The sequence below is a fragment of the Cinclus cinclus genome, chromosome 11, assembly GCF_963662255.1.
Source record: "Cinclus cinclus chromosome 11, bCinCin1.1, whole genome shotgun sequence".
In the NCBI taxonomy this organism is placed as follows: Eukaryota; Metazoa; Chordata; class Aves; order Passeriformes; family Cinclidae; genus Cinclus; species Cinclus cinclus.
In genome coordinates, this window is record NC_085056.1 from 20,279,890 (window position 1) to 20,291,528 (window position 11,639).

At 48.6% G+C, this 11,639-nt stretch overlaps 1 protein-coding gene across 1 annotated transcript in view; it reads left to right on the forward strand.

Annotated features, from left to right (window-relative positions):
• Positions 1-8,230, forward strand: part of LOC134048152 (hydrocephalus-inducing protein homolog) — a 74,814-nt gene extending 66,584 nt beyond the window's left edge. Inside the window, exons 60-71 of the mRNA XM_062499751.1 lie at positions 252-403; positions 1,337-1,529; positions 2,081-2,189; positions 2,767-3,021; positions 3,367-3,509; positions 3,859-4,080; positions 5,370-5,539; positions 6,060-6,160; positions 6,362-6,463; positions 7,011-7,143; positions 7,951-8,086; positions 8,135-8,230. Of these exons, the coding sequence (XP_062355735.1) occupies positions 252-403; positions 1,337-1,529; positions 2,081-2,189; positions 2,767-3,021; positions 3,367-3,509; positions 3,859-4,080; positions 5,370-5,539; positions 6,060-6,160; positions 6,362-6,463; positions 7,011-7,143; positions 7,951-8,086; positions 8,135-8,230 (1,812 nt within the window). The remainder of the gene's footprint in view (positions 1-251; positions 404-1,336; positions 1,530-2,080; positions 2,190-2,766; positions 3,022-3,366; positions 3,510-3,858; positions 4,081-5,369; positions 5,540-6,059; positions 6,161-6,361; positions 6,464-7,010; positions 7,144-7,950; positions 8,087-8,134) is intronic.
• Positions 8,231-11,639: the final 3,409 nt, after the last annotated feature.

Consider the following 11,639-nt stretch of genomic DNA (forward strand, 5'->3'; position numbering starts at 1 on the left):
CAGTTCTAGGTTATTTGCAGGGTTTTTCCTTGCAGCACCCACCTTCCATATATGCTGGGGCAGCTGCCAGCACTCAAAACACACAATGCTTTAGCACAAAGTCAGCATTCCCTGGGAGAGAGGGAGCCTGCCTCGGGAAGCAGGAAGGATGACACACTGTCTGGGGCTGTTCTCAGTAATGCATGTACGAATACAACCATGTCATGTGGAAAGGTGCCTTCTCCTAACTTTTCTCTCTGGGTTTCCCCAAGGAAAAAAGCCCTATCAATAACATTTTCAAGTTGTATCCTGACACGATGTCCATTCCTGGCTCATCCAATGCCATTGCTACGGTGACCTTCACCCCACTGGAGGAGCAGAACTACAGCTGTATTTTCAAGGCTTCCCTTGTCATCCCAAAAAGGTAAATTGCCAGTGGAATACTGGGGGTGGCCTCACTGAAAACTGCCTCTCCACTGGGAAGGCACAGATCTCTTGTTAGCTCTAATGCTTTCAGTAGCCTTAGGCAGAGTACTTGGCATGAGTTGATCTGGGAGGCAGTAGCTGTTAGAAAGAGCAGAAAAATGAGGCTGATGGTTTAGCCTGGAGGAGGAACTATGAAGACACAGAAATATTAGGTAGCCAACTGGAAGTTACTGAGATGTGCTGCAGCTGAGCTCTGGGTATCCAAGGACAAAGGCTAAGATGAAGCAGTTTGGTGCCAGCCTGTCAGCAGTCAAAATTTCCTGTTTGTTTCAGTAAAATTAAGTGATCCTCTGTGATTCCCTGACATTCATTAAGCTGTTTTATATGAGTGGTTGGAGCTGGTTTGAAAGAGGAGCCCAGTTCCTCTGCCCTGGGACCTCTCTAGTGGGGCTTTGACCGGTCCTTCCTCAAGCCTTTAGTGGCTGAATTGGAACAAGAGAAGTCTCATTCCTAATACAAAATTGCTTTTTTACTGTTCTTGGAAATTATCTTTATTGATGGTGATGATTTACTTTTGCCTCCTTGCTTTTGTACTGCTTTCCTGCTGTGCTTTTGCTTGTTGCAGATGTCTCATCTCCCTGCAGCCAGGGGATTTGCCATATCTCATCTAGTGCCTCATTATTTACCTGCTGTACTGCATGATTCAATTAAGTGAAATTATAACTGTTATTGTGGAAGGCTCTGGCTCTTTGGAGCAGATTCCTCTTGTGAATGGCCCTGCATGGATTGGGAAGAGGCTGGTGGGGGGCTGTGTTGTGGGGTACAGGGGCACCAGGCAGGGAAAAACATTGTGGGTGGCGCTTGCTGCTTCCCTTGCCCAGAGAGAAATGGGTTAGTGCCAGCTGAAATTGTTTCTGTGCCTCTCCTGCAGCTCTGTGCAAATTAAGCCCCAAACCCTGACCTTCACCATCAGTGGGAAGGGGCATGAGCCACAGGTGACAGTCGTGTGCCCAAGTGCTCGCAGCAAGAGGGGAAATGCTGTGCTGCGCTTCAAGAGACTCCGGGTGGGGGATACAGAGATGCTCCCCCTGGTCATCCATAACAATGGCATCGTACCTGTCAAGGTGAGAACCTGCTCAAGGAATGGTCTGATTTGGGAACAAATGCCTTTGGCACAGGGGAAGGGTCCCAGAAAACATGGCACACCTAAGAAGAGGTGTGAGAAATTAATTTTAAGCAAGTGACTGACATCCAAGAAGGGAGTTCTTGGGAATTTTCCATCCAGTCTTTCTTCTTTAAGTTAAACACAGGTGGAGTGGTGGTGGAGTATTTTCCCCTATTTCTCATCACCTTTTCTTCTCACGGTGATGTGTGATTTCCCAGTTCCATTAGATTGCATTTGATCCTAGTTTACTACATTTCAAGTAAACTTAGTTGTAGTTTAATTACATTCTGCTCATTACTTTCTGTCCCGTTTGGTTCTGTGTTAGTTCTATCCAAATGCCTCTGAACAGCCTTTCTTCCTGGCTGGTTTGACTTAACTGTTGTGCTAAGGGCTGTTTGTAGTGGGAGAGGTGCTGGGTTCCCCTGCGGGACCAGCAGCACTGCGGTGTCAGTCCCTGTGCCATCCTGTACTCACACCAGTATCACTGTGCTCTCTGTTCCCTTTTCTCAGTTTATGTTACACCTGGAGGATGAGCACGGAGCGTTCTTCTTGAAAGGCAGGGGCTCCACACTTGAGAGATTCTACACTGAAGATGTGGAAGAGGACTGCGTTGGAAATGGTAAATTTATTAACCATGAAGCGTGATCATGCACAGAGGGAAAACATGTGCCCTGCTCTTGGCTTCTCTGAGCAGCAGCCAGATGTTAGACACAGTTTCTTTCCTTGGGCTCTCTGTCCCCCCAGCTTTTCTTGGAGACCTTCCTAGAAAGTTGTGAGAAGTTGTTCAGTTCTTCTAGACACGGTGGGTTGAGCTGGGGGGGACTGTCACTACCTCAGTGGACCCTCTGAGGTATTTGCTGCATTGGGAAGGTACCAGCTGGAACAGATGCAGCCCCTGAGCACACAAACAGCCAGCAGAAGCCAAAAGCACTCTCTGGCTCAGCTTTCCATATGGCTGGAACTGGCTGGAAGCAGATGGAATGACAGCTGGGCATCAACGTGAGGTTCAGCTGCTCTAAGTGCTGATGTGTCTGGAGGTGGCAGTCTCGTGAACATAGGAAGAGGGTTTGGAACCACTGGGGTAGAACCTGTGCTTAGAGGGCAGCTGGTTTCAACCTCTTCTTCCTCATATATCCTATGGAAGTATTTCCTCTGTAGAGCTGTATCACTTAACTCTGATTTCCATTGCTGTGCAGAGAGCAAGCCCCCAGAGAAGCCTTTCTTCCTTCTGCATCATGGGCAATCGACAAATATTGATGTCATTTTCAAACCCACCTTGACTCAACATCTGGAAGGGAAGATTTGTGTGTTACTGGAAGACATCTACTCTAAGAAGACCCTAATAGAGCTGGTGGGTGAAGGCCACAAGGATGAATTCACCCTTGATGGACTAGAGGAAGACACAGATGAGAGGAGAGCTAAGCGCAGTCTGAAGAAAGACATTATTGATGGTAAGAGAGGAGAGGCTGCCAAGGTGGAGCAAGGAAGAAGAAAATATCTGATCAAGTGTGTCCTTTCTCTAGCCAGGCCTGGGCTGTCAGCCATGGGACTTGGTGGCCCGTGGCTGTGGCAGCCATGCATGCAGAGCAGCGTGTGCCGTGCTGCATGTCGCTGGCTTAGGGATGTGTCAGAGTGTTTCTCTGAAAGTGGTGGGATGGGGAGAGGCCTGGGGAACTCCCTCCCACGGGGAGGAAGGCTTGGAGCAAGGAAGCATTGAACATACAGCTGTCTGTGCACATGAAAGGGGCGGGTGGAGCTCCCTGCATACTGAGATCTCTTGCTCTCCTCCTTAACAGCTGTCAGATTGAATCACATCCAGTTTGGGGACTGTCCTGTCGGGAGGCCCTACAGCAGGACCTTCACCATCACCAACCATACCAGTATGAAGGTCATGCGCTTTGAGTGGGAGGCAGACGCCGCATTCCAGTTCTCCCCCAAGGTGAGCGTGGACTGCTCTGCCTTTCCCCATTGCTCAAGCCCTGCCCTGCTGTTCCTGGGCGCTGGCAGGGAGTCCTGACATAGCAGTGATAGCCACTTCCAGTGCCATCCATGTAGGAGATGCAGTCCCTGGCTTGGCTGGGCCAAGGCTGCCAGCCTTGCAGAAAAGGCTTCACGTTATGGGAGGTGGCACCTTCTGTTCACACTTTTGTCTATCAGAGTTCACATAAATCCACACCGAGGTGCAGATTCCTGGCACAGCATCTCACCACATCAGTACCTTTCGCTGTCAGTCCTGCCCTTGGCAGTGCTTCCTTCCAGTTTGGTCTTGACTGCCTGATTCTCCCTAGATGGGACACCTCCACCCTGGATGTGCCAAGGACATCACAGTCACCTTGAAATCAGATGTCCCAGCCACCTTCAGGAGGCACCCTGTGAAATGTAAGGTGATCAAGACCAACTCTGAGCTACCACAAAGGAAGGTTGAGGACTGGGAGGACCGAATGTGCATTGTCACAAGGGAGGATACCACCAGGAAAGACATGGCAGCCAACCGGCCTGTGAAAAAGAAGGTAAGGAGCACAACGGCAAAAAAGCCAACCCAGCTTTTACAAAAAGAACCACCATAACACCATCACTGTTGGTTGGCTGAGCAGCTCCTGCTTCCTCTGGACATTGGGCAGCAGTGGGGTTCACCAGCAGTGCATTCTAGGGGAGATGCAGTGACCTCATACAATCACACAAGAGGGGGAAGCCTTCTGACAAGAGACCTTTAGCCACACACAAACTTTCAGTCTGTGGGGTTCAGCAGCAGTGCATTCTAGGCGAGAGGTGGATGCACAGTGACCAGATAGAAACACACAAGAGGGGAAAGCCTTTTGACAAGGGACCTTTAGCCACACACAAACTAGAAGTCTGTGCCACAAGCACAAGTGTTGCAGCCCATGTTGAATGGGAGACAACGTTATATGATTTTATCCCATTTAATGGTGTTAGAAATCTCTTCATCTCATTTGGTGCCTTTTCACCAACGAGCAGTTAAGTCTCTTGCACTATGTCTCTTCTTTTCAAGTGGAGAGAAATACACTTCTGCTGCACATACTGGTGAACTCCGAGTTTTGTCTGCATGGATACCAGAGTATGGTTGTGGTCTCTGTATTGTGGGGGATATCTCATCATGGAGTAGCCCAGGCTCAGTATGACAGAATGGAGGAGTCTGGAGAAGGATCATCTCCAGAGACTCCTGCTTTTATTGTCATTATTGCCAAACATACTCATCTTGGGTGAAAGTCCTGTCCGAGTATCTGGACCATTTTAAGGCCTCTAAACCATCCTCTTTTCTGTCAGCACATCTGCAGTTGGAGACTTTCCTAGTGAGATCTTTCACTTCCCAAAGTGCCCACTCCCAGCTCCCAGCAGTGTGGCTGTTGCTCCACACATGACATCTGGAGAGCACTTGCTCCTAAGACAAGAAGAAAAAGGTGCTTTCTAGAGGTCTTCAGTCTTGGGGTTCTCTATCCACAGAACTCCAGCAGGCAAACTCAATCCTAATTGTGAGACCTGCTGGATTTGTAGGGGACCAGGAAAAAAAACAGTCCCTCTACAAGGCTGAAGTACAGGGACTGGAATGCAGCTATAGTCTCCATGGATATATTAACAGCTGTGGTAGTGATTGCTTTGATCAACAGGTAGGAACAACTACTGTAGCGGATCAGTCCCAGTCTTGTCATCTTTCCAGGAAAGTAGAAGTGAATGGTCCTTTCTAGTCCCTCTGTGAGGCTGATCTTGGAGGCCAAGAGATTCCCTTGTCAGCCTGACTCTGTGGGCTCTGCTCAGTGATTCTTCCCTCCTCTGTTTGCAGATGGTCCAGACAGCCCCAGAACCAGAACCGGCACCGGCTTACACTGTGGATGAGAGCATCCAGGAGGCCAAGGTGTACCTCAGTGCTGTTGTTGGCTACACCGAGTTCAAACAGAACCTGATAGTGGTTCAGCTCAAGGACACCTTGCCCAACCAGACAAGGAAAGACATGTGAGTGCTGGAGGCCAGCAAGGCCCTGTGAGCGGGTGCTGCCTTTGCCAGGGCTGAGCCAGAGCCCGCTTCCCCGAACTCTACCCCAGCCAAAACCAGCACAGGCCCATTTATGTGCACACAAAGCCAAGCAGGAGACGGTGGTCAACAGAGGTTCAGTGCTGCCATATCTTTCTGCTGAGACCAGCCATGGGTTTGTTTTTACTGCATGTCACTTGTCCTCATCTGCTCAAGAATAAGTTTGCAGTCAAGCCAAGACCTAAAGTGCAGAGTAAGCCTCTTAGCTTCAATGTCCTGGGCACCGCGTTGGCCCTTTCTTCTTAAACTTCCAGACTTGGAAATACTTTTTGGGCCACCCAGGACAGCAGTCTGAGCATAGTAGAGTTGCCTGGAGAAGAAGATGGTCCTCAGCAGAAAGTGGTACCAGGAGTCCATCAGACAATGTTATTGCACTATTTGCTTTATATTTATTGGACTTGTTTTATTTTTTTTATTTTTATTCCTCCTTCTTGCTTTTTAGTTTCAGGATACACAACACAGGAAATATAACCCTGGAATACAGCTGGATGGAAGCTGCAGATAGTAAAGCAGTGAAGAAGCCATACTCAACCACTCGGACGGGTAAGGGCATTTCACTTGGTGGCTGAGGGCCTGGGGAGAAGACCCTGCCACTTGACCCCGAAACATGAATTGCTTTTGCATCCTTGTCCACACGTCCGCTTTGATCAGCATCTTCCCCAGTGCAGCTGGAGAGTTTTCTCCTTGTCCCCCTCTGCCTTTCCACCCCTTCTGTTCTTGCTCTGCCCATTCTGCTCTGCAAAGGAGCTGAGCCAGCCACTGGGAAGAGCCACACGCTGGGTCAGGACCTGGAAGGGGGTCATCTCTTTGACAAGTCTGAGACTGGGAAAAACAATGGTGTAATGAGTGAGCTGCCCTGCAGCCTTTGTCTGTATGCAGTTCCCCACTCCAGGGCAAATGTAAAGTCACTGTCTAAAACCAACTCTTCTCATTTGGCACAGGAGTGTGTTCTGCAGGCAGACCCTGCTCCCAGATGCTCTATTTCCCGCTGAACGTACTCGGCTAGAGATGTTCCAAGTGCATTCCAGATCTCCTCCACCTACCTGCAGCAGGAGGCAGAGTTGCTGGGAACATAGGATTTTGTCTTTGAAAGGTGTTCTCTTCTTCTCTGCAGGTCAGTTCCTCTCCTCCACTCCTCTGAGGCATCACAGAAAGCTGCCGCATCCTTTCAGATGGCAGCAGGAGCATCCTTTTGAGATGCATCCTTCTGGAGTGCGGCAGCTTGCCAAGAAGCAGCAGCAGTCCAAGCAGCAGCAGCAGGATTCTGAGCAGCAGCAGCAGGATTCTCAGCAGCAGCAGCCCAAACAGCAGGACCGCTCCAAGAAGCTACAGCGCTTCAAACAAAAACACCTCTCTGTGCAGCGTTTTAGTCCCTCCCTGGAAATCTGCCCAGATGACAAAAAAGACCTGCCACTGTTCTCCATCCACCCCTGCCACGGCATCATCCCTCCTGGCCAAAAGCAGATCTTTCACGTGCTGTTCTCCCCAAAGCATGTGGGGAAGTTTAGGACCAGCATACTCTTCAGGTGAGCAACGTCTACGCACTTGCCCAGAACTCCCGCTTCGGATGGGTATCACTGAGTCACAGGGTGGCATGGGATGGAAAGGACCACAGTAGGTCATCTGGTCCCACTTCCCTGCTCAAGCAGGGCCAATCCAGAGCACATGACATGGGGTTGTGTCCAGAGGGCTCTGGAATAATTCCAGTGAGGGACACTCCCTCACTGTTGCCTCTCTGGGCAACCTGTCACCTGCACAGGAGAGGAGTTCTTCCTCAGGTTCAAGTGGAATTTCCTGTTCAGATTCTGCCCATTGCCTCCTGTCCTATTGCTGGCCATCACCAAGCACAGCCTGGTTCATCCCTTAAGACCCTCCCTTCAGTCCCTCTGACTGGGATGGGGAGGTGGGCTTGGAGACAGGCAGCCCCAGAGAGGCAGCAAAACACCCAGAGGAGCACAGAAAGATCATCATCTGGCCTTGCTAGGGAGACACTGCAAAAAGACACTCTATGAAACATTAAGCTCCTGGAGGGTTGCAAAATCTGTAACGAGAGATACGGGGACCAGCCAGTCCCTAGCTCTGCTTCCTTTTGGAACAAGCAAGGCCTGCTTCTCCACATGGAACCCCATGTGCTGTGGTTGGTCCCCAGGCACTTAGCTGGTCATGTTGCTGCCCTTGCACCTCTGCAGCCTCCCTGCAGCGAGTGCAGTTGTTTAATTTGCTGCTCACTGCTTGCACAGACAGAGGATGCAACACGGTGTGCAGTGCAAGGAGACAGAAAAGTGGCTGGCTGGAAATGTTCATCTGACTAATACCAGTCCCTTTCTTCCTAGGACTCATAAGCTGAAGCCGGCTCTGAAGAAGGTAGAGGTGATTGTGAAAGGCAGAGCCCAGGAGCAGGAGTGTCTTGATAAACCAAAACGCTCTGCGTTACGGCAGACAGACAAAGGCCAAGGACCCAAGAAGCAGGTGCACTGGAAACTAACACCTGAGTGACAGCGTTTGTGTTAGCTGCAGCATCCAGCAGGAGCCAGCAACATCGTGTCTTCTGCTGCTGATGGTCTCCCACCCTTCACCAGAGACCTCTGCAGCTACCCTTGCAAGCTCCAGTGAACACCTTTATCCTATCTTTAATTACCTAAATTAATTAACTAATTTTTAATTAAACAGTTGGCAATAAATTGTTAATTGTCAGCTTGTCTTGGTTGGAAAGACAGGTGTCTGCAGGATCTCTCTAGAATGGAGAATGTGACCCCCTTCCCTCCAAATCATTCTAACTTTGAAATTAAGGTGCTTTACAGCAAATTTACGGGAAAAGGAGTAACAGTGCTTTTCTAGGATGTCTAGCCAGGCAAATAAGCCAGAAAAAACCCAGAAAAGGCTCTCACTCAGTGGCTCTTGTCCAGCACACTGTTACTATGGGAAGAGAGAGAGAGATGTATAGAAAATAGCAGGCCTTTTTGAACCCAGGGATAGGGGAGGGAAGAATAACATCACAGCCAAGGGGACGGCGCTGAAGGGGAGAGATTGGTAAGAGGGATAAACCATGCTACAAACAGAACAAGGGGAAACAGAACAGACCATTTTCCATGCAATATAAAACAATGATTATAAACTACAACAAACACTGAAATATTTTTTTCCTAACAGCTAAATTTCCTCTCTCAGCGTGAGGCCAGTTCCTCTGGATCTCACTGCAGGCCCAGCAGAAGAGACCGGCCCCGCCTCACTGCACGCTTCTGTCAGGGAATTGGAGAGAGCCCTGGAGCCCCTCCTGAGCCTCTGCTCCAGACTGAGCAAACCCAACTCCCTCAGCTGTTCCTCGCAGCACATTTTCTCAACCCTTCATGAGCCTTGCTGCCCTTCTCTGGACACACTCCAGCCCCTCCATGTCCTTTTCCAAGTGAGGGGCCCAGAGCTGGACACAGCACTTGACGTGTGGCCTCACCAGTGCCCAGCACAGAGGGGCAGGCGCTGCCCTGCTCCTGCTGCCCACACCGGTGCTGATACAGGCCAGGGGCCATTGGCCTCTTGCCCCCTTGCGCACGCTTTGGCTCACGCTGAGGCGACTGCTGACCTGCAGGATGTGGCACTTGGCCTCGTGGAACCTCACGCCTCTGTGCTTGGCCCATGGATCGAGTCTGTCCCAGTCTCCCTGCAGAGCCTTCCTGGCCTCCAGCAGATCCACACTGCCACCCAACCGGGAGCCTGCAGATCTACTGAGGCTGCTCTCAATCCCCACATCCAGATCGTTGATTAAAGTGTTAACCAGGACCAGCCCCAACACTGAGCCCTGGGGAACACATTTCAATGCAGCTCAGTTTGCATACTCTGCAGCTGGAGGCTGCAGTGCCCCCACAGCAGAAAGAGCTGCCATCCCGTGGCACTGGCCACACACACGGGTGCAGGAAAAAACCCTTTGACTAGGTGAATGTGGCTGACAGAACAGAGCTTTCAGGCACACACTCCTTTCCCCTAAAAACCCCTGAACTCAATAAATGGTATTTCACCTTCCAGCTCTTGGCTCCATTGGATCCTCAGACCATCAGAGATCCATCAGCCCCTCTCACCCTTTTGCACCTTCTCCCCACTCAAGCTGATGAGCAGCTTTTATAAGAAAAAATGCAGTCCTGCTGCCAACAAGGTGAACCAATTTGTAAATGCAACTTACCCTGCCAAAAGCATCTACTGCCCTTTTCTTTCAGAGGTGAGTCATCAGAAGTAATGAGAATGTGTTGCATTTTAAACCAAAGAGGAGAAGAAACGAAAGCACTCACACAGGGTTTTGCAAAGCCAATATATGCCAATATGACTTATCCTGTTGGCTGCTCAGTTATTGCAGCCCTTTTCTACTTTGCCGTTTGTCTTGTTCGGACATTGTGCTCAGATGATTCAGTGATGGGTACAAAAGAAATTAAATAAATCACGGCTGATCGCTAAATAATACAGCTTAGGAAAATTTAAATGGATTGTGAAGTATTTCCATCATGGGGATGACAGTTATCACATAGAGACCAAAACAAGCCCTTTTAACAAAACTTCATTTATATCCTTGTTGCTCAAGCCCTACTGTCCATTTGTTTGGCTGACGTAGTATAATGTAAAAATACTGTTCAAGATCTTCTACTGTTTATGCATTCCAACGCTTCCGTTGCGTTTTCTAAACGCTCTGAGTATTTTTTACTTTGAAAACAATTCATAATATTTTGGAAGTAACATTTAAGTTCTCTGTTTCCTTTTGACACTCAACTGCAGAAATGAGAAAACAAAAAGGTCAGAAAAAATTGCAGAGGTGGATAGTAGTTGACAAGGATCAAACTTATAGGAGATGAGTACATTACTACCGCTACTGCTTAAGAGCATCTCTCACAGAAAACAGACAGGTGACACTGTCCCAACTCCTTCATTTCAACTCTCCATGACTTGTTTCCTGCTTTGTAAAGCTGAGTTGAGCCATTTTTACCTAAGACGAATAACAACTAGTAATACACACTTACAGTTCTCTTATAATACTGCACCAGCACCAGGTACCCTTAGAATTTTTTAGGGTATTGCAATGCCATCCCTGAATTTAAACAGGTTCAAGTTATTATTTGCAGCTTATTCTTTCAGGCAATTTGTAGCAAAAGTAAAAAAGTTATTGCACATGTTGAATCTCCCTTTGTAAGTAGTATTGTCAGTAACTGGACTATTATGTGTATGGGGATGCACACGATGATTTATCTACTGCTTCATTCTGTGTGACTGCAGGCTTTGAGAAAGAGTAATCCCACTTGGCATTTTGGCTCAATTTGGTCTCAGTGATTATAGATCCAGAGTAAGTTGTTAGAAGTTTGTGAAAAAAAAAGTCTCTGAAATTTACAGCAGAGCTGAAGTGTACAGAAGGATGAGACTTCAATGAATACTAAGAATAAGTTTGAAAAGTATATCCAGCTGTCCTACTGGCTATGTCCAGTTGTTATCCACTGTTACAGTACAGTGCACAAACAGCTTTGTTCTTTGCAAAGTACAAACAGGACGCCAGGAAGAAGAGCTTCAAGGAGAGGGCAAAGGTGCACATACCTCAGCCTGTTCACCTGGCCGTCTGAATGGAATGACCAGTGGTACTGGACAGGCCGTGGGCTGCAGTTGGTTATCTCCAGAGAACGCACTTCTTCAGTGCCAGCCAGGATGCAGCCAAACTCCAGGATGCTGCGCTGGATTTGGAGATTGGGGAAGTGGACTTCTCCTTGAAGGGTGATACACTCCACATAAGGATGGCCGTTGACCATGTTTATCTTCAGAACCTTCTCTTCCTTCCAGCTATGAAAATCCAGTTTATATGATGGGTCAAATGCAATGTAGAGATGACAGGTCTGTCCTACATCCACTGTCACAGGCTGCAAGGAGATGAACAGTAATTAATCACCTGTGTGATGATGTCCCAAGGTCTGACAGCTTGAAATAGTAAATGCTTAAAGTGTGATCCCAGCATGGGCTTTTTGGTTCATCATGCATTTCTTTACAGCAAGGGTGTGACTGC